Below are 22578 nucleotides of genomic sequence, written 5' to 3'. Positions count from 1 at the left end.
GGCTAATCGACAAGGGGGGGGGGGGGTAGGAAGCCCCCCAACTCGGCTGATCACGTGGAACGTGAGAGGGCTGAACGGGCCGATAAAGAGGGCACGGGTACTCGCACACCTTAAGAAACTTAAGGCAGATGTGGTTATGTTACAGGAAACGCACCTGAAACTGATAGACCAGGTTAGGCTACGCAAAGGATGGGTGGGGCAGGTGTTCCATTCGGGGCTCGATGCGAAAAACAGGGGGGTGGCTATATTAGTGGGGAAGCGGGTAATGTTCGAGGCAAAGACTATCGTGGCGGATAACGGGGGCAGATACGTGATGGTGAGTGGCAAACTACAGGGGGAGACGGTGGTTTTGGTAAACGTATATGCCCCGAACTGGGATGATGCCAATTTTATGAGGCGGATGCTAGGACGCATTCCGGACCTAGAGATGGGAAAGTTGATAATGGGGGGAGATTTTAATACGGTGTTGGAACCAGGGCTGGATAGGTCGAAGTCCAGGACTGGAAGGAGGCCGGCAGCAGCCAAGGTACTTAAAGATTTTATGGAGCAGATGGGAGGTGTAGACCCGTGGAGATTTAGCAGACCTAGGAGTAAGGAGTTCTCGTTTTTCTCCTATGTCCATAAAGTCTACTCGCGAATAGACTTTTTTGTGCTGGGTAGGGCATTGATCCCGAAGGTGAGGGGAACGGAGTATACGGCTATAGCCATTTCGGATCACGCTCCACACTGGGTAGACTTGGAGATAGGGGAGGAAACAGGAGGGCGCCCACCCTGGAGAATGGACATGGGACTAATGGCAGATGAGGGTGTGTGTCTGAGGGTGAGGGGGTGCATTGAAAAGTACTTGGAACTCAATGATAATGGGGAGGTCCAGGTGGGAGTGGTCTGGGAGGCGTTGAAGGCGGTGGTTAGAGGGGAGCTGATTTGCTACTATACGTGGCGGACCCGGCGGAGGGGATGCCAGAAATAATGCGGATACTTGGGGAGTTTGGGGATTTTTCAGGGTATAAATTGAACATGGGGAAAAGTGAGTTGTTTGTGGTGCATCCAGGGGAGCAGAGTAGAGAAATAGAGGACCTACCGTTGAGGAAGGTAACAAGGGACTTTCGTTACCTGGGGATCCAGATAGCTAAGAATTGGGGCACATTGCATAGGTTAAATTTAACGCGGTTGGTGGAACAGATGGAGGAGGATTTCAAGAGATGGGATATGGTATCCCTGTCACTGGCAGGGAGGGTGCAGGCGGTTAAGATGGTGGTCCTCCCGAGATTCCTCTTTGTGTTTCAGTGCCTCCCGGTGGTGATCACGAAGGCTTTTTTTTAAAGGATTGAAAAGAGCATCATGGGTTTTGTGTGGGCCGGGAAGACCCCGAGAGTGAGGAAGGGATTCTTACAGCGTAGCAGGGATAGGGGGGGGGGGCTGGCACTACCGAGCCGAAGTGAGTATTATTGGGCCGCTAATATTTCAATGGTGAGTAAGTGGATGGGAGAGGAGGAGGGAGCGGCGTGGAAGAGATTAGAGAGGGCGTCCTGTAGGGGGACTAGCCTACAGGCTATGGTGACAGCCCCATTGCCGTTCTCACCGAGGAACTACACCACAAGCCCGGTGGTGGTGGCTACACTGAAGATTTGGGGACAGTGGAGACGGCATAGGGGAAAGACTGGAGCCTTGGGGGGGGGTCCCCGATAAGAAACAACCATAGGTTTGCCCCGGGGGGAATGGATGGGGGATATGGAATGTGGCAAAGGGCAGGAATAACGCAACTGAAAGATCTGTTTGTGGATGGGAAGTTCGCGAGTCTGGGAGCGCTGACCGAGAAATATGGGTTGCCCCAAGGGAATGCATTCAGGTATATGCAACTGAGGGCCTTTGAGAGGCAACAGGTGAGGGAATTCCCGCAGCTCCCGACACAAGAGGTGCAGGACAGAGTGATCTCAAAGACATGGGTGGGGGATGGTAAGGTGTCAGATATATATAGGGAAATGAGGGACGAAGGGGAGACTATGGTAGATGAACTAAAAGGGAAATGGGAAGAAGAGCTGGGGGAGGAGATCGAGGAGGGGCTGTGGGCAGATGCCCTAAGCAGGGTAAACTCGTCGTCCTCGTGTGCCAGGCTAAGCCTGATTCAGTTTAAGGTATTACACAGGGCACATATGACTGGAGCACGGCTCAGTAAATTTTTTGGGGTGGAGGATAGGTGTGCGAGGTGCTCGAGAAGCCCAGCGAATCATACCCATATGTTTTGGTCATGCCCGGCACTACAGGGGTTTTGGATGGGGGTGACAAAGGTGCTTTCAAAAGTAGTAGGAGTCCGGGTCGAACCAAGCTGGGGGTTGGCTATATTTGGGGTTGCACAAGAGCCGGGACTGCAGAAGGCGAGAGAGGCCGATGTTTTGGCCTTTGCGTCCCTAGTACCCCGGCAAGCCCCCGGGGGTGGAGACCTGGATAAATGACATGGCGGGGTTTATAAAGCTAGAGTGGATTAAGTTCGTCCTAAGGGGGTCGGCTCAAGGGTTCACCAGGCGGTGGCAACCGTTCGTCGAATACCTCGCAGAAAGACAGAAAGATAGACGGAATGGGAAAAAGAAGGCAGCAGCAGCAGCCCAGGATCGGGGGTGGGGGGGGGGGGGTGGGGGAGAGGGATGGGGGGGGGGAGGAACCAGAAGGACTCTCAGGGTTGTTAATATATACTGTATAGTATGTATAGGTCGTTGCTACAGATAATTATATATTGGACTGTTAAATTATATTTTTGGAGAGTGTTACTTGTGACAAGGCAGTTGCCAATTAGGGCTAGTTTTCATTTTTGTTATTTATTATTTATTCATTTTTTGTTTATAAAATAGGTCATTGTTATTTGTGTTGTTATAATATTGTGTAAAAGATGCACAATGTACTGTGTTGGTTGACCAAAAATTTTCAATAAAATATTTAATTAAAAAAAAAAAAATCAATGTTAAGAGAAAGGTTTCCACATCTCTCACATCACCTCTTGATACAGGAACGTTGATTCCGCAATCCGATGTTTCCCAGCAAGGAGTGGCAACCGCAGGGAGCTCTGGTGGAGAAATCCAAGGCCCACAGTCTGTGATTTCTGAATTGAAAGTCCGAGGTTGCTGGTCCACATTTTCCTGGGCTTGCGTTCCTTGTGTGACCACCCGTTGTTGGATGCGTAAAGACTTGGAAAACAGCCTTGATCTTATTGTGCCGGGGACAACATTTATTTTCACCAACATTACAAAAGAAAAGATGATTTGCTCATCATTGTATTGCTGTTTGTGGGAGCTTGCTGTGCACACTTTGGTTACCAAATGATCTGAGATTGTGAAAGGTGCTACAGAAATGCAAGTGCTTTCTTTCTTTACCAGTTAACAATATTTTAATATTCTGCCTTATAGACTTTGCTTCCACTGTTTTTTGAGGGATTTCCAAAGACTGTGGACCCTCTGAGAGAAACATTTCTCCCCATCTCTGTCTTAAATGACCGACCCCTTATTCTTAAAGTGACCCCTAGCTCTAGATTCGCCCACAAGAGGAAACATCCTCTCCACATCCACCCTGTCAACACCCCTCGGGATCTTATATGTTTCAATCAAGTCCCCTTCTAAACTCCAGTGATTACAAACAGGACCTGTAAGGGTTGCATGGTAACATAGTGGGGTTAGCACAGTTGCTTCACAGCTCCAGGGTCCCAGGTTCGATTCCCGGCTTGGGTCACTGTCTGTGCGGAGTCTGCACGTTCTCCCCGTGTCTGCGTGGGTTTCCTCCGGGTGCTCCGGTTTCCTCCCAGTCCAAAGATGTGCAGGTTAGGTGGATTGGCCATGATAAATTGCCCATACCTTCACCCAAAAAGGTGAGGTGGGGTTACAGGGATAGGGTGGAGGTGTTGGCTTAATTAGGGTGCTCTTTTCAAGGGCCGGTGCAGACTCGATGGGCCGAATGGCCTCCTTGTGTACTGTAAATTCTATGATTCTGTCCAACCCTCCCATTCCTGGACCAAGTCTAGTAAACCTTCTCTGGACTGCTTCTAATGCATTTATATCTTTCCTAAAATAAGGAGACCAATCCTGTACACGTACTCCTCCAGATGTGGTCTCACCAATACCCTGTACAACTGAAGCATAACCTCCCTACTTTTGTAATCAATTCCCCTCACACTAAAAAATTACATTCTATCCGCTTCCCTAATTACTTGTACCTGCATACTAGCCTTTTGTGATTCATGCATCCGAGCTGTGCAATCTCTCACCATTTGGATAATAAGCTTCTTTTATTTTTCCTGCCACAATGGACAATTTCACATTTTTCCCACATTGTACTCCATTTGCCAGATCTTTGTCCTCTCACTTAACCCATCTGTGCCCCTTTGTAGCCTCCTTACGTCCTCTTCACAACTTACTTCCCTACCTACCTTTGTGGCATCAGCATTTAGTTTCAAGTCCAACATGACTCTTCTTTGGAGCTGTGGCACGGAAGGGTTCAGAAGAAGTCACGTTGGACTCAGAACGTTAGCGACGGAACGTCTCCACAGATCCTGCTGATTTTTCTCCAGCCTTTTCTGTTCATCCCAGCTTCAATTACTTGGTCCGATTTTGTCAGGTTAAAATCGGGGTAGAATTGCCTATTCCTGATCTGTATTCATGGGACCCTGGCCATGTACCTTGGGAGGGATTGAAATCAATCTCGACTTGTGATAGCCCAAAGTGATTGTGTAGCTTCTGACAATGATGCCTAGACACACAGAAAAACCCATACTCTAGTGGATCACTGTGCGATGTAATTCCAATGAGTCATATCCCAATATAAACTCTCACCTCCTGGAGAGGAGCTGAATCATAAATGTTCACCGTTCAAAGGGCATTGAGTTCATTGTGATTGTGTGGCTCTTTCATAGAATTATCATAGAATTTACAGTGCAGAAGGAGGCCATTCGGCCCATCGAGTCTGCACCGGCTCTTGGAAAGAGCACCATACCCAAGGTTAATACCTCCACCCTATCCCCATAACCCAGTAACCCCACCCAACACTAGGGGCAATTTTGGACACTAAGGGCAATTTTATCATGGCCAATCCACCTCACCTGCACATCTTTGGACTGTGGGAGGAAACCGGAGCACCCGGAGGAAACCCACGCACACACGGGGAGGATGTGCAGACTCCGCACAGACAGTGACCCAAACCGGAATCGAATCTGGGACCCTGGAGCTGTGAAGCAATTGTGCTAACCACTATGCTACCGTGCTGCCCCTTTCAGTGAGCTCTCCAAATTATCCCACCACCTTGCTCTTTCCCCACAGCCCTACAAGCGTTTACAAGTATTTATACAATTATGTTTGAAAGTTTCTATTAAATCTGCTTCCACCACCCTTTCAGTCAGCATATTCCAGATCATCATAACTTGCTGCGTAAAGCAGTTTCTACTCATCTCCCCCTCTGCTTCTGGGGTTGGGAGAGGAGGGGGGGGGGGGGGGGGGAGGAGAGAGAGAGAGAGAGAGATGGGATAGGTGGGAGGAGAGGGGAGGGGAGATGGGATAGGTGGGAGGAGAGGGGAGGGAGTGGGGAAGTTAGGGAGGAGGCAAGAAATGAAGGGACAAAGCTCAAGGGACAATGAGAACAAAAATGCCATCCAACAACTTAAATTCAGAAATGAACAGACCACGCAAACTGTTGTCACAGCTACATTTATTGACAGTTTGTGTGTTTACAGGAAGGATTGGAATGCACAGATAGACACACGTTGCTGTCTCGGCTGTCATTGAGCCAGCTAACAGTTCCTGACTGTGACGGGCAGTAACGTACACAAGCAACAACGCGGAGACAAAAATGGGCGGGTGGGAAAAGAGTGAGAAATCAGTGAAGACAGACGACAACAATTCTCAATTGTTGGAAACACCATTGTGGATGAGGAGGGGCTGGGGGCGAGGCAGGGAAACACAACATAGTCACAAACTCGCCATCTTGGCTCTTTGTCCACTAGAAAACCCCAGGAGACAGTCTCTAAATTTAAAGGTTGTGCACTAAGCAGTGTGGCGAAGGGTTGTTTTATCAAGGTGCTTGCAATAGATCTTTGGTTGTGCTTGCGGAGACGACCGAGGTCACTGAGCACATCGTGCGAGGTGCCAGTGCTATTTCGAATACTGATTCACTGTGATACAGTGTAACTGTAGCCTGTGTAACCTCTCTCACCCATTCCCTAGAACTCTGTCCAATTAATGACCTGCTACTCAAAACTGTTGCCAGGTAACTCTGACCCCAACTACAAACATACAAATTAGGAGGAGTAGGCCATTTGGCCCCTCGAGCCTGCTCCACCATTGGACAAGATCACAACTGGAATATCCTGCACGGGATCTACAGGATGGGGATGCTGGTCTTCCCTGTGATTCTTGTGGAGTATGCGCTCCCCCACGAGGGGCGGGGTATCTCAGTGTATATAAGGTCGGCCAGTGAGGCACCAACCAAGCAGGAACCTGGTCGGGGTCTACAGGGAAGTATATATATCATTTGTAAATAAAACTTTGTTATTTTTACTCAATGCAGACTCCCAGTATCCTTATTAAAATAACTGATTGTGGCCTCACCTCTGCTTTCCTGTGAACCCTACATATCTTTTGACTTCCTTGTCAATCAAGGATCTATCTGATTTGATTTGATTTGATTTATTTATCTAACTCCATTTTGTAAATATTCATTACCTTGACCACTCTCTTGGGAAGAGAAAGCTGCATTCTGAGGGGAAAAAATTCTCCCGACCACCGTCTCAAATGGGAGGCCCCTTATTTTTAAACTGGGTCCACAAAAGTCTCTGTTACACGGAAAAACACCCTCAGCCGCTCCCTTGTCCACTCCCCTCGGGATCTCACACGTCTCTATCAGCTCCAAGGTAATCAATTCCGTTGACTTCTGTAGCGATCTGTATGTATACAAGGGGTTAATGTATAGATGTAACAGCCAAGTAATCACTAGAGGGCAGCACTAGAGACAGGTATAAATAGTCAGACTCAAGCCAAAATCCGCCTCTTCGCAAGGACCGGGACTAATGACCACAGGTAGACAGTGACAGCTCAGCGCAGGTGAGCTAATCACAAGTCTTTCTTATTTAATCTTGTTCAGGTGACGTCTAGTTTAAGCATTGGAGAGAGAACGAACTCACGGTTAATTTGTCAACGTTACTCAATAACGTGTTTGTTCTAACTGGAAGACGACGAGTGTTAATCAACATCGAGTTAAAGATCATCCTGGAAGAAGCAAGTCAGTAACGTACATTGCACAAAGCAATACAGCATTACTGTCAGGCGTAGTAATAATATATTTTCTGACTCCTTCCTTCATCTTCATTTATTCACTGTTATCTCGTTAATGTTCCCCGTTGAGTGTTGGTGCGCTGAATTTATTTTGAATGGTCTTTGTGGTCAGAGACGCTCGCTCCACAACCTGAACTGGATGTGTTTAACTCCAGATGGTTCTTTTGTGCAGAGTTCAGCGAGCGAGCTAAGGATTCTCCTGGTTCCTTGCGATTGTTTGCCAAGCTCTCTAAACCCCCAGTGTTTCTGCAGCTTAAGAAACTTGTAAATGAGTAAACTGGCATGTCCTAGACAATTGGCCAGAGCTTCATTGATTGGGAAGTCAAACAGACCGCAGTGTTTGAGGTGACGGGCTCCAGAAGGGCTGAACTCTCAGACTGGTCAGTAGAATGGAGTGGATTTCAGTACAAATTAAGGATCTATGAGATGGCTTTTTTGACAATAAAGTCTCAATCTTCAGGTCTCAGTCTTTAGTTCAGGTTTAGATCTTGCAGTAGCAGTATTACGGGTTCTAGTGTAAATGAACGGGAGTCTCTGTAAATTGAAAGGGTGCATCTTTTAAAAGAAGTTGCAGCAGCGATAGAACATAGTGCAGAAGGAGGCCATTCAACCCATTGAGTCTGCACCGACCCACATAAGCCCTCACTTCCACCCTAACCCCGTAACCCAATAACCCCTCCTCTTTGAGAGGGAGAAAGAAAGAGAAGGTTGACAGCATCCGAGATTGCACAGATCAGCCAGATGAAAATCTATTCCTTAGACCAAGGCAGACAGCAGTCAGGCCGGTTAATCCAGTATGGAAACTGGGTTTAACCAGGAGCAGAGGATCCAGGAACACTGGAGAGCTCAAGGGACAGCGGTTCATCGCTCTGACATCTCAGAAGGTCAACACCATCTGAATTATTATAACCCAGCTGAACATCCTGATCAGCTCCATTAGCCCTTTCCTTCGTCGGCCCAAACTATTCATTCCAACAAATGCTGCTATAATCCGAAGGTTACTGAACAACTGCTATTTCACGTCTTGACTGTCTGACTTAACAAGAAAGGGTTAATTTATTCCCTCAATAGTGTGTGTGGATCCTAACAGGGTTTGGTAGTGTAAGTGTTAATATAATCCAGACTGGTTGAGGGGGCATGTAAGCGTCAACCACATTGCTGTAAGGGCGGCATGGTGGTGCAGTGGTTAGCACTGCTGCCTCACGGTGCTGAGGACCCGGTTTCAATCCCGGCCCCGGGTTCCTGTCCGTGTGGTGTTTGCACATTCTCCCCGTGTCTGCGTGGGTTTCACCCCCACAACCCAAAGATGTGCAGGCTAGGTGGATTGGCCACGCTAAATTGCCCCTTAGTTGGAAAAAAAAAATTGGGTACTTTAAATTTTAAAAAACACATTGCTGTGGGGTCAGGTGTAGGCCAGACCAGGTAAGGGTGGCAGATTTCCTTCCAGAAAGGACAGAGTGAAACAGGTGGGTTTTTATGCAATCGACATGGTCATCATTAGACTTTTAATTCCAGATTTTTATTCAATCTAAATTGCACCGTCTGCTGTAGTGGAATTTGAAACCAGGTCCCAGAGGATTACCCTGGGTCTCTGGAATACTAGCCCACTGACAATACCACTGTGCCATTGCCTTCCCGGTGTTCCCACATAAAACTTACAGCACAAAAACAGGCCATTCGGCCCCAAATGGTCCGTGCTGGTGGTCACGTTCCAGGTGAGCTTTCTCTTGCCCCTCTTCATCTCAGCCCATCACTATGGCCAGGATCTTCCGTCCTCATTCCGGCTGGGAATTTCCAGTGCCGTGGAGAGTGAATGGAGTTTTGCCGGTTACGCCACATTTTCCATTCTTGCTCGAAACGGGTCCGCCACGGATGAGAGCAGAGAATCCCGTCCATTATCCCTATTTTCCTTTCCTCTTCTTGTGTTCAGCAAGCTTTCCCTCAAATATATCAGTATTATTAACTCAACCACTCCCTGTGGTCGAAGATTCCATATTCTCATCCCTCTTTGGGCAAAGGGGATTCTCCTGAACTCCCGACTGGATTCACCGGTAATTATTCTATCCCCAAGGAGGAGTGAAGTGAAGAGGCTAAGGGTTGCCCCTGATGAATAATCTCGTCAGGGGATCAATGCCATTACTCAGAGCTCTTACACCCCAAACCTTAACTCTGGCCTGTCTATAAAAATTGAATCCTAAATTGAACGCAGCTAAAGCTCTTCTCATTGCCAATGAAGATACATCGCACCATGCTGAACCCAAGCAATACTGCCTCACTGTAATTCTTAAGAGTTTAATGTCTGGTCTGAGACGATTTTACTGTCCGTCTCATCGCAGGTAAAGCTGTACAGACAATGTGCCATTTCCGGGTCGCCACCTGATTTCGTTCGAAGTGACCCAAGAGTTAATGAATGAAATTGGTGGCCGAACTGTGTTTCCTGGTTCAGCCCGAGCTGTTACAAAAGGGAAGGACTCCAACACCAATTAAATAAGATGCATGGAAGAGTGGTATACTTAGCATTTTACCGCTCACAGTCACCATGCAAACGCGGCCAGATCCAACACATGTCACTACAGGAAAGAGAGGAGGGGGGACCCAGATTTGGGGGGGGGGGGTGAAAACAGGGCAGCAGGGAGGACCCACTGAGCATGCTCAATAAGCACAGTGTGTGATGGGAAATATAATTCCTGACCAATGATAACAGAGCTGTAAGCAGCCATGATTCCCCAGACACATAAATATATATATATATTTTCTTTTAAGAAGCTATATCCTGGAATTCTTCTGATCTTCAGAACTGCGTCTACCCTCTCTGTGTGTGCTGCTGTCCTTCATTTCTTGGCTTTGCCCTGAGCTGCCACAGCAGCCATTGCTGCCTTGACCGTCTCCTCGTCTCCCAGGAACTGCATGGGCTTCACCGGCTTCAGGTTCTTGTCCAGCTCGTACATGATGGGGATTCCTGTCGGGAGGTTCAGTTCCATGATGGCTTCCTCAGACATGCCTACCAATCAAAGAACAGACCAAATCATTAGGGGCAAAGGAATTGGAGGAGGCCCCTCGACTCTCTACGACTATTCAATTAGAACATGACTCCATTTATCAGCCATAGAAATATAGGAAATAGGTGCAGGATTGGACCATTGAGCTCATCGAGCCTGCTTCACAATTCAAGCAGATCCCGCATGATCATCGACCTCAACGGCATTTTTCTGCACGATCTCCACATTCCTTAGTGTCATTAGAAATCTACCGATTTCTGTCTTAAACGTGCTCAATGATTGAGTACCCACAGCTCCTCTGGGGTAGAGAATTCAAAGATTCACCACCCTCTCGAGTGACGAGATTCCTCCTCATCTCAATCTGAAATGGTCTACTTCCTTCACCCGAGATTATGTCCCCTGGTTCTAGTCTCACCAGTCAGGGGAAACGTCTACACCTACCCTGTCACACCCAGTAAGAATTCTATAAGTTCCAATGAGATCACCTCGAGAGAAACTCGAGAGAATACAGACCCAGCCTCGTCAATCTCTCTCACAAAACAATCCCCAGGGATTAGTTTGGTGAGCCTTTATTGCACTCCCTCCATGGCATGTCCTAGATAAGGAGGCCAAACATGCCCCAGGTATGGTCTCACCATGGCTCTATGCAAGGCCATGGTTCTGTCACACTTTATACTTTGCCCAACAAAAATCCATCAAACTAAGTTTTGACATTTTCATTTGACCCCCAGACTCCTATTATGAGGGAGTTCCAGATTTTCACTGCGTTTTGTGTGAAGAAATGTTTCCTGACATCACCCCCGGAACGTTCTGGCTCTTATTTTAGGCTCTGTCCTCTTGTTCTGGGAATAGTGTGTCTCTATCTAGCCGAAGCTTTAATTAATCATCTCAAACACCTCAGTTAAATAACCCCTTAATCTCCAGTAATGAAGAGAATATGGCAACCTGTCCTCTCAAAGTAACCCTCTTAGCCCCGGTATAACTCCAGTGACTCTACGCTGCACCCCCCAAGGCCAACACCAGTATATTCTTTCTGAGGGGGGGGGGGGGGGTCAGTGCTCAGAGCCAAAGGCAGTTTTTTCCAGATGTATTCTAATCAGAGTTTTATACAACAGGAGCACAATTTTCTCCCCTTTGCGTTCCACCCGTCAACCCCCCCCCCCCCCACACCCCAGGAGATAGCGGCCAGTATTCCGTTAGCCATTGAAATTATTTTTCTCTATGTCCCGACCCATTGCCAACTCTACGAATTAACAACTGAATGTGGAATTCTTCCTGGCAAGTCCACGCTAGACCCGTCGCCAATTAAACACATCAGTGCACTTGGCAACCACAGCACCAACGCAAAATACGGCAGATTCTGGAAATGCAAAATAAGAACAGAAAAGGCTGATCAGACAGTTCAGATGAAAGGTCATCGACCTGAAATGTTAATTCTATTTCTCGCTCTACAGACGCAGCGTCTGATCTACTGGCAAACCGTAACACTTCCCCCCCACACTCCCACACTCACCAAAACCTGAGTTACCATCCAACTGATGGAACATTAAACCTTTCTTTTAAAAAAAAAAAAAGTTGCAGCGAGAAATTGAGTGAACTGGAATAGCATTTACAAATTCAAATTCTAACAGAAATTGTCACAAAGTGAAATCATGGCCCAATCAACTTCCAGGCCCAAACCCAAAGCCTGGCATTCATGGATTGAACAGGCTGAGCCAGAGAGGCAATATCCATCTCTCTGTTTTAGTGTGCTGCGATACCAACCGCATACAAGCCAGAAATTCCCTCTCCCCTACCTTTAGGACCCAGAGAAATGGGACAAAGCGTTGGGAGCACCCTCCACATGATTTAGCGACCATAAAGGTGTGGCTCTTCTGAATTGGGACTTTAATTATGGTGTCTTTCATGATTGGCTGACTCCAGCCAATGAAGTGCTTTGTAAAGTAGGGAAAAAGCAGCAGCTAATTTACGCACAGCAAGCTCCCACCAAAAGGAAGTGTGATCATCACTCGATACCAGGATACCTGGGAAAACTCCCCCCACCTGCCTTTAAAATGGTGACACGGGGTCTTTTATGTTCACCTGCGAGGCAGGTGGGGCCTCAGGTTGAAGGTCTCATCTGAAGAACAGAGGGCGGATCGACCGGCTGCGTCGCGCCTGAACGGGAGCGTGACACAGCTGGTCAATGTCGGGAGGAGGCTTCACAGGAGCCTATCCAGACCGCGCAGGGCGTCGCGATCAGGATCTCGCCCACAATGAGCGTGACCAAGCCTCGCGCACCTAAGGCAGTTTTAAACCCACTTAGGCTCACCCAGGTTCTACCGAGCTCCCGGTAACTAAAGGCCTTCGCAGGAAGTCCCCAGCCGGGCACCGTTCAGTCCTGGCCCACACAAAGTTGGACCAGTTAGAATGGAACACGGGGGGATCTCCCAGGCCATCGGAGGTCCCTGCATGGTCAGGGTCAGGGTAAGGTGGCCCCCTGGTTCTCCCCGGAACATGGGCACCCTGGCACTACCACAGTGCCCAGGTGGCACTGCAAAGCTGACAGCACTGCCAGAGTGGCACTGCCAAGGACCAGGGCCTGGGGAAGCCATGCCCATGAGAGGAGGCTGGAGTTAGGGTATGAAGGGGGGGGGGGGGTGAAGGGTAGTGCCCATGTGTGTGTAGGAGGTGACATTACCCGTGGGTGCGATATAGGGGACCCACATGTCCTCTTAAAGATCAGGGCACTCTTTCAAATTGGTGGCTTGATCTCTGAGGAGCCGGCCTGGTCGGAGAGTTCAGTCCCCCAGTGATGGAAGTAATTCGGAGTGTGGGCTTGTCCAGGGAGAAACTCCCCAGGGCCCAGAAAAGTGACCCGGCCTGGTTATATTAACATTCCTTACAATATCATCAGACAGACTGACGCCACTAGTTCCACCCTCAAGGTATCTTCCCACCCAGCCCGCGTGATGTCATCACGCCAGCGCGAATTACTGCTGGTTTTCAAGAATGAAAACTAGTGGTGATGACCAGGTAAATATAGACCCGGGTGGTGAGAGACATGCCACCCGAGCACTGCCTTGGCACTACCAACCTGGTACTGCCAGGGGCTGGCCCTCTGGGGAGCCCCATTGCCAAGAGTGGCGGGGTTGGGGAGGGAGGGGGAGTGCGCCGACGCCTTGGCGGGACGGGGGTGTGCTGCTGCTTGTGGGGCAATCCTCCCTGACCATGGGAGGGAGATTATTTTTTGATCAGATCAGGACTGCCTTTGAAGATGGCGCCCAGATCTCGGTGGAGCTTGTGTTGCCAGCTCTTGTCAGCTCCCACCCTGCCAGGGTGACGGCACAAACCACACCTCCGGATTCTCTGTGCACAGAGTGCCAGAACATATGGAGTGAAAACCCGCTCAAACCGACACTGACAAATTTTGGGAAGATTCCTCCCATTGAAAAAGATTCCTTGATACATTCTGCTGAAAATCGTGAGAGGTCTGGGGACAGCAGAGTGGAGGAAAGTAATCCCATTGGTGGAACATTCAGGAACCAGACAACACTGATTTACCATGATTGACAAAAGAAGCAATGATGACACAAGGACCCATGTTTTTTTAGGCAGTGATTGGTTAGGATCAACACTGTCTGTGAGCGTGGTGGAGGCAGATTGAATCGAGGTATTCAAAGAGAATTGGATAATTATCTAAAGAGATGTTCAGGATTATGGGCAAAGGGCAGGGAAGTGGAAAGAGGCGAGTTGCTATTACAGAGGGCCAGTACGCACATGACGGGTTGAATGGCCTCCTTTTGTGCTATTTCAGAGCAGTAACCAGCTTCATTAATACCAGTGAAATTTAACCCAATAAAGCTTTTTTCAGTGACTGTCAACCACCACCTGTGTGCAACTCAATGTTAAATAATTAAAATGACTCTAAAAGACCTGGCAGAAATGATGGATAATCTGGTCAGATTTTCAGTAAATTAAGGAAAATTACGTTGAAAAGCTTTGAGGACATTGTCCTATCTCGCCAAGGACAGTTCTCATTGTCTATTTAATAACCTTGCCAAGGCCAGTCCTCATTGTCTATGTAATAATCTCGCCAAGGCCAGTCCTCAGGGTCTATGTAATAATCTCGCCAAGGCCAGTCCTCCGACACCATATCCTTTCATTTATGGGCAGCATGGTAGCACAAGTGGATAGCACTGTGGCTTCACAGCGCCAGGGTCCCAGGTTCGATTCCCTGCTGGGTCACTGTCTGTGCGGAGTCTGCACGTTCTCCCCGTGTCTGCGTGGGTTTCCTCCGGGTGCTCCGCTTTCCTCCTACAGTCCAAAGATGTGCAGGTTAGGTGGATTGGCCGTGCTAAATTGCCCTTAGTGTCCAAAAAGGGCAGGAGGGGTTATGGGGTTACGGGGATAGGGTGGAAGTGAGGGCTCAAGTGGGTCGGTGCAGACTCGATGGGCCGAATGGCCTCCTTCTGCACTGTATGTTCTATAACGGGAAAGGCTGCAGCTTACAGCGCACACGTCCAAGCTCGGGGACCGGCAGAATACCGGCCCGGGTTGAAGCAGCGCGTTTTTAAAAAGGTGGATTTGAACCCGTGACCCCAGAGCACCAGCCTGGGCCTCTGGGTTACTAGCCCAGTGACACTGCCGCTCCTGTTGCATCAACCAAGACATGGATGCGGGTTTCTGCACAGCTTACGAACTGGGAACAGGAGGAGGCCACTTGGCCCCTCGAGCCCTGCTGTTCCACCCAATAAGATCGTGGCCGATCAGCAAGCCGGGCTGAGACAGGGCTGAGATGGGCGATGTTGCGGAGGTGGAAATAGCAAACCTCGGTGATGGTGACAATATGGATTTCGGAATCTCAGTTCAGGGTCAAACTGGCGATGAAACACATGTATGGCCATGTCCAGGTGTGCGCACTGAAATATAAATCACTCAACATTTAAACTAGCCCAGGGGCGGGTACCTTCCAGGTGCTTGACAATCCCTCTCAAGCTGTTGCCGTGTGCTGCAATGAGCACCCGTTTTCCAGCTTTAATCTGCGGCACAATCTCCTCATCCCAGAACGGCAGGGCTCGGGCTATCGTATCCTTCAGACTCTCGCAGGACGGAAGCTCGTCCTCAGACAGGTCGGCATAGCGACGATCCTAGGGGAACAATCACACCTTTAGAGACATCCTCATTTTAATGGCTTTTCTGATCAAAGTCCTGCGGGATTGTGCTTACTGCACATTGGGCAGGTAGCAGCTCTGACAGTGCAGCACTCCCTCAGCGCCGCACTGGTTCTCAGCCAGAATTCTGTGCTCAAATCGCTGCAGGGGGTGCCTGGGGCACGTCTGCTCCCACTGTGCCTGTTCAAAATAAACCACTGCTTACTCGGAATGGAGACCGTGGATAGACAGAGATTGAACCTCACTGAGACACACAGAGAGACGGACAGAGAGAGATAAACAGAGAGAGAGAGACAGAAATAAACAGAGCGAGACAGAAACAGAGAGAGCCAAAGGTAAACAGAGAGACAGAGACAGACAGAGACAGATAGGGTGACAGAGACAGGGGGTGACAGAGACAGATAGGGTGACAGAGACAGACAGGGGGTGACAGAGACAGACAGGGGGTGACAGAGACAGACAGGGGGTGACAGAGACAGACAGGGGGTGACAGAGACAGGGGGGTGACAGAGACAGGGGGTGACAGAGACAGGGGGTGACAGAGACAGGGGGTGACAGAGACAGGGGGGTGACAGAGACAGGGGGTGACAGAGACAGGGGGTGACAGAGACAGGGGGTGACAGACACAGAGACAGAGGGAGAGAGACAGAGGGAGAGAGAGACAGAGGGAGAGAGAGACAGAGGGAGAGAGAGACAGAGGGAGAGAGAGACAGAGGGAGAGAGAGAGGGTGGGAGAGAGAGAGGGTGGGAGAGAGAGAGGGTGGGAGAGAGAGAGGGTGGGAGAGAGAGACAGAGGGAGGGAGAGAGAGACAGAGGGAGGGAGACAGACGGAGGGAGGGAGACAGACGGAGGGAGGGAGACAGAGGGAGGGAGGGAGACAGAGGGAGGGAGGGAGACAGAGGGAGGGAGGGAGACAGAGGGAGGGAGGGAGACAGAGGGAGGGAGGGAGACAGAGGGAGGGAGGGAGACAGAGGGAGGGAGAGAGACAGAGGGAGGGAGAGAGACAGAGGGAGGGAGAGAGACAGAGGGAGGGAGAGAGACAGAGGGAGGGAGAGAGACAGAGGGAGGGAGAGAGACAGAGGGAGGGAGAGAGACAGAGGGAGGGAGAGAGACAGAGGGAGGGAGAGACAGAGGGAGAGAGAGACAGAGGGAGAGAGAGACAGAGGGAGAGAGAGACAGAGGGAGAGAGAGACAGAGGGAGAGAGAGACAGAGGGAGAGAGAGACAGAGGGAGAGAGAGACAGAGGGAGAGAGAGACAGAGGGAGAGAGAGACAGAGGGAGAGAGAGACAGAGGGAGAGAGAGACAGAGGGAGAGAGAGACAGAGGGAGAGAGAGACAGAGGGAGAGAGAGACAGAGGGAGAGAGAGACAGAGGGGAGAGAGAGACAGAGGGAGAGAGAGACAGAGGGAGAGAGAGACAGAGGGAGAGGGAGACAGAGGGAGAGGGAGACAGAGGGAGAGGGAGAAAGAGGGAGAGGGAGAAAGAGGGAGAGGGAGAAAGAGGGAGAGGGAGAAAGAGGGAGAGGGAGAGACAAAGGGAGAGGGAGAGACAAAGGGAGAGAGAGACAGAGGAAGATAGAGACAGAGGAAGAGAGAGAGAGACTGAGGAAGAGGGAGAGAGACTGAGGAAGAGGGAGAGAGACAGAGGGAGGGAGAGAGACAGAGGGAGGGAGAGAGACAGAGGGAGGGAGAGAGACAGAGGGAGGGAGAGAGACAGAGGGAGGGAGAGAGACAGAGGGAGGGAGAGAGACAGAGGGAGGGAGAGAGACAGAGGGAGGGAGAGAGACAGAGGGAGGGAGAGAGACAGAGGGAGGGAGAGAGACAGAGGGAGGGAGAGAGACAGAGGGAGGGAGAGAGACAGAGGGAGGGAGAGACAGAGGGAGAGAGAGACAGAGGGAGAGAGAGACAGAGGGAGAGAGAGACAGAGGGAGAGAGAGACAGAGGGAGAGAGAGACAGAGGGAGAGAGAGACAGAGGGAGAGAGAGACAGAGGGAGAGAGAGACAGAGGGAGAGAGAGACAGAGGGAGAGAGAGACAGAGGGAGAGGGAGAAAGAGGGAGAGGGAGAAAGAGGGAGAGGGAGAAAGAGGGAGAGAGTGAGACAAAGGGAGAGAGAGACAGAGGAAGATAGAGACAGAGGAAGAGAGAGAGAGACTGAGGAAGAGGGAGAGAGACTGAGGAAGAGGGAGAGAGACTGAGGAAGAGGGAGAGAGACTGAGGAAGAGGGAGAGAGACAGGGAGAGAGAGAGAGATAGAGGGAGAGAGAGAGGGGGGAGAGAGAGAGACGCACAGAGAAAGAGGGAAAGAGAGAGAAAGACAGAGGGAGAGAGAGAGAGACAGACAGGGGGAGTGAGAGAGGGAAACGCCACAGTGTACAAAGCCATGGATAAGTGTTGGAAAATGGGATTAGCATATATGGCCGGTGCAGACACGGTGGGCTGAAGGGCCTCTTTTTTTGTGCTGTAAAACTCAAAGATCCATCCCCGATGGCCACTGAGGAGGTGGCGGCAAGCTGCCTGTTTACACCTTGTGTGTGGGTTACAGGTTTCCCGGCGGTTTGGTAGAATTGACCTGGCTTCCTCAGCCATTGCTGTGGGTCTGGAGTAGGCCAGACCGGGTTAGGGTGGCAGATTTCCCTCCCTGAGGGGCATTAGTGAACCAGATGGATAAAATAAAAACTATTACCTTGCAATTCAATCATCGCCGTCACTGGGGCAACCTATTTTGGCTCCAGATTTATTGGATTTAAATGTCCTCGGGGGCGGATTTGAAACCTCCAGGTTACTGGTGCTGAGCCCTGGGTGACTAATTCAGTAACAGACCAGGGTACAGTCTATCCCCATGTGTGTTAAATTGAATGTGTAACGGGCACATGCGGTGGCGGCCATGGAGTGAGTGGTCGCACCCTGGGCGGCTCCGCCTCGAAGACGGGTATTTGAGCTCTTTTTACCCGAAAACAGGAGAACTTTGACGGGAAAGTGTAGCTGAAGGTGTGAGGGAAAGGTTCCCCCCCGGGAGTGGCATGTCTGCTGGGTATCAGACCCGGCAGAAGAAGGTTAAAGACCTAGCCAAGGAATTGGAAGAGACCTGTGACGCTGTAGCAATTGGGAAGATGGCGGGTCGGGGTGTGGGGGAGTGGGGGGTCGTCGCAGGTTGGGAGATCCCAGATGGAGCAGCTGATGGCGTTTATTAAAGAAGCTTTCCACCAGCAACAAAAGGAAGTGCACAAGGACCGGTCAAAGGCAATCGAAGGTGCGGAAGCACCCTGGAACGGCTCGATGGAGAGTCGAAAAGCGTTTGGAGGCACAGGGGTCGCAGATCCGGGAGTTGGAGAGGGTGATGTCGGTGCACAGTGATGGGGGGAGGGTGGCATTGGAGGTGGAGGTGGGGCTCCTTTGTAAGTCGGTAAGAGCAAAGGTGGAAGAGCAGGAGAACCGGTCTAGAAGGCAGAACCTGCCTTTCGTTGGCCTGCTTGGAGGAGTGGAAGGCACAAGTGCAGTGAGACACGTCTCGAAGATGCTGACACGGCTGGTGTGTGGAGTGGGTGCTGGACAAGGCCCCAGAGGTGGATAGAGCACACAGGTGACTAAGGCAGAAGCCAAGAGCGTATAATATTACACGATTACGGAATGTGATCATGACCGGGAAGCACGGACGCATTGTGGTTAGCACAGTTGCTTCCCAGCTCCAGGGTCCCAGGTTCGATTCCCGGCTTGGATCACTGCCTGTGCAGAGTCTGCACATCCTCCCCGTGTGTGCGTGGGTTTCCTCCGGGTGCTCCGGTTTCCTCCCACAGTCCAAAGATGTGCAGGTTAGTTGAATTGGCCATGCTGAATTGCCCTTAGTGTCCAAAAAATGTTAAGTGGGGGTTACTTGGTTACGGGGATAGGGTAGTTACGTGGGCTTCAGTAGGGTGCTCTTTGTAAGGGCCGGTGCAGACTCGATGGGCCAAATGGCCTCATTTTGCACTGTAAATTCTATGATTCTATGACCCCGTCGAGAGGGCGGGCACAGGAGGTAGTGATGTCTATGGAGGTGGCGAAGGGATTTGACTGGGTGGAATGGTGGTGCCTGTTCGAGGTGCTGGGTGGCATGGGTCCGTCAGCTGTACTTGGCCCCGGGGGCGAGTGGATTTATATTTGGAGACATATATACGGGTGGCTGGGGGAGCGCAAGTGGTGAAGATCAAGTAGAAATGTGATGGTATTGCGGAGGCGTTGAGGAGGGGGGGGGGGGGGGGGGGGGGGGGGGGGGGGGAGTGGAGATAGTTGGGGACTGTGTTGATAGTTCTTGATATAAATAAACAGTAATTGTGGAGTGAGGCAATGCGCAGGGCTCCTCGTGTGCGAGGATGAGTTTGACACAATTTAAGGTGGTACGCAGGGTACACATGACTCGACGAGGATAAGTGGGTTCCTCCAGGGAGTGGCAGACGGGTGCGAGAAGTGTGGGCGAGGATGAGGGGAGGCGGTGGTATTGTCACTGGACTAGTAAATCAGAAACTCTGGGTAACGCTCTGGGGACCCGGGTTCGAATCCCCCCACTGCAGATGGTGAAATTTGAATTCAGTAAACATCTGGAATTAAAAGTCTAATGATGACCATGAAACCGTTGTCGATTGTCGTAAAAACCCATCTAGATTACTAATGTCCGTTAGGGGAGGAAATCTGTCGTCTTTGCCTGGTCTGGCCTACATGTGACTCCAGACCCACAGCAATGTGGTTGACTCTTTTCTGCCCCCCTCAAGGGCAAAAAAGGATGGGCAATAAATGCTGGCACAGCCTGCAAAGCCCACGACCCATGAACGAATTAGAAGAAACGTGCATATGTTTTGCGGCTGTAAGAAGGTGGAGAGACGCTGGGTGGAATTGTTCGGGACGCCAGCAAAGATTGTGGGAACGCAGGTCGGGCTGGACCCGATGGTGATTTTGGGGGTATCAGAAATGACGGAGCGAATGTAGGGTGCGGAAGGCCGATGTCGTGGCCTTCGCCTCTCCGGTTGCCCAGCAAAGGGGGGGGGGGGGGGGAGGAAAAGGGGGGGGGGGGGGAGGAAAAGGGGGGGGGGGGGGGGAGGAAAAAGGGGGGAGGAAAAAGGGGGGGGGGGAAAAGGGGGGGGAGGAAAAGGGGGGGGGAGGAAAAGGGGGGGGGAGGAAAAGGGGGGGGAGGAAAAGGGGGGGGAGGAGGGAAAAGGGGGGGAGGAGGGAAAAGGGGGGGAGGGAAAAGGGGGGGAGGGAAAAGGGGGGGGAGGGAAAAGGGGGGGGGAGGGAAAGGGGGGGGGGAGGAAAGGGGGGGGAGGGAAAGGGGGGGAGGGAAAGGGGGGGGGAGGGAAAGGGGGGGAGGGAAAGGGGGGGAGGGAAAGGGGGGGAGGGAAAGGGGGGAGGAAAGGGGGGGAGGGAAAGGGGGGGAGGGAAAGGGGGGGAGGGAAAGGGGGGGGGGGAAAGGGGGGGAGGGAAAGGGGGGGAGGGAAAGGGGGGGAGGGAAAGGGGGGGGAGGGAAAGGGGGGGGAGGGAAAGGGGGGGGAGGGAAAGGGGGGGGAGGGAAAGGGGGGGGAGGGAAAGGGGGGGGAGGGAAAGGGGGGGGAGGGAAAGGGGGGGGAGGGAAAGGGGGGGAGGGAAAGGGGGGGAGGAAAGGGGGGGGAGGGAAAGGGGGGGGAGGGAAAGGGGGGGGAGGGAAAGGGGGGGGAGGGAAAGGGGGGGGAGGGAAAGGGGGGGGAGGGAAAGGGGGGGGAGGGAAAGGGGGGGGAGGGAAAGGGGGGGAGGGAAAGGGGGGGAGGGAAAGGGGGGGAGGGAAAGGGGGGGGGAGGGAAAGGGGGGGGGAGGGAAAGGGTGGGAGGGAAAGGGGGGAGGGAAAGGGGGGAGAGGGAAAGGGGGGAGAGGGAAAGGGGGGAGAGGAAGGGGGGGAGAGGAAGGGGGGGAGAGGAAGGGGGGAGAGGAAGGGGGGAGAGGAAGGGGGGGAGAGGAAGGGGGGAGAGGAAGGGGGGGAGAGGAAGGGGGGGAGAGGAGGAGGGGGGAGAGAGGAGGGGGGGGAGAGGAGGGGGGGGAGAGGAGGGGGGGGAGAGGAGGGGGGGAGAGAGGAGGGGGGGGGAGAGGAGGGGGGGGGAGAGGAGGGGGGGAGAGGAGGGGGGGGGAGAGGAGGGGGGGAGAGGAGGGGGGGAGAGGAGGGGGGAGAGGAGGGGGGGAGGGAGGGGGGGAGAGGAGGGGGGAGAGGAGGGGGGGAGAGGAGGGGGGAGGAGGGGGGGAGGAGGGGGGGGAGAGGAGGGGGGGAGAGGAGGGGGGGAGAGGGAGGGGGGGAGAGGAGGGGGGGAGAGGGGGGGGGAGAGGAGGGGGGGAGAGGGGGGGGGTGAGAGAGGGGGAGAGGGGGGGAGAGGGGGGAGAGGGGGGAGAGGGGGGAGAGGGGGGAGAGGGGGGAGAGGGGGGAGAGGGGGGGAGAGGGGGGAGAGGGGGGAGAGAGGGGAGAGAGGGGGGGAGAGGGGGGGAGAGGGGGGGAGGGGGGGGAGGGGGGAGGAGGGGGGAGGAGAGGGGGGAGGGGGGGAGGAGAGGGGGGAAGGGGGAGGAGAGGGGGGGAAGGGTGGGAGGAGAGGGGGGGAGGGGGGAGGAGAGGGGGGAGGAGAGGGGGGAGGGGGGAGGAGAGGGGGGAGGGGGGAGGGGAGGGGAGAGGGGGGAGGGGGGGGAGGAGAGGGGGGAGGGGAGGAGAGGGGGGAGGGGGGAGGAGAGGGGGGAGGGGGGAGGAGAGGGGGGGAGGGGGGAGGAGAGGGGGGAGGGGGGGAGGAGAGGGGGGAGGAGAGGGGGGAGGAGAGGGGGAGGGGGGAGGAGAGGGGGAGGGGGAGGGGGGAGGAGGGGGGGAGGGGGGAGGGGGGGGAGGAGAGGGGGAGGGGGGTAGGAGAGGGGGGAGGGGGAGGAGAGGGGGGAGGGGGGAGGAGGGAGGGGAGGGGGGGAGGAGGGGGAGGAGAGGGGGGAGGGGGGGAGGAGAGGGGGAGGGGGGGAGGGGGGAGAGGGGGGAGGGGAAGGAGGGGAAGGGGGGGGGGAAGGAGGGGAGGGGGGCAAGGAGGGGAGGGGGGCAAGGAGGGGAGGGGGGCAAGGAGGGGAGGGGGGCAAGGAGGGGAGGGGGGGCAAGGAGGGGAGGGGG

The 22578-nt window shown here is 52.6% G+C and overlaps 1 protein-coding gene across 1 annotated transcript in view; it reads right to left on the bottom strand.

The window, feature by feature from the left end:
- Positions 1–5665: 5665 nt before the first annotated feature.
- pgam1b (phosphoglycerate mutase 1b) overlaps positions 5666–22578 on the bottom strand; it is a 24394-nt gene continuing 7481 nt past the window's right edge. Inside the window, exons 2-3 of the mRNA XM_072477720.1 lie at positions 15252–15432; positions 5666–10305 (exon numbers count right to left, since the gene is read on the bottom strand). Of these exons, the coding sequence (XP_072333821.1) occupies positions 10136–10305; positions 15252–15432 (351 nt within the window). The 3' untranslated portion in view covers positions 5666–10135. The remainder of the gene's footprint in view (positions 10306–15251; positions 15433–22578) is intronic.

Source organism: Scyliorhinus torazame, chromosome 16 (genome assembly GCF_047496885.1).
Source record: "Scyliorhinus torazame isolate Kashiwa2021f chromosome 16, sScyTor2.1, whole genome shotgun sequence".
NCBI classification, from domain to species: Eukaryota; Metazoa; Chordata; class Chondrichthyes; order Carcharhiniformes; family Scyliorhinidae; genus Scyliorhinus; species Scyliorhinus torazame.
This window is presented reverse-complemented; position numbering and strand designations above follow the sequence as displayed.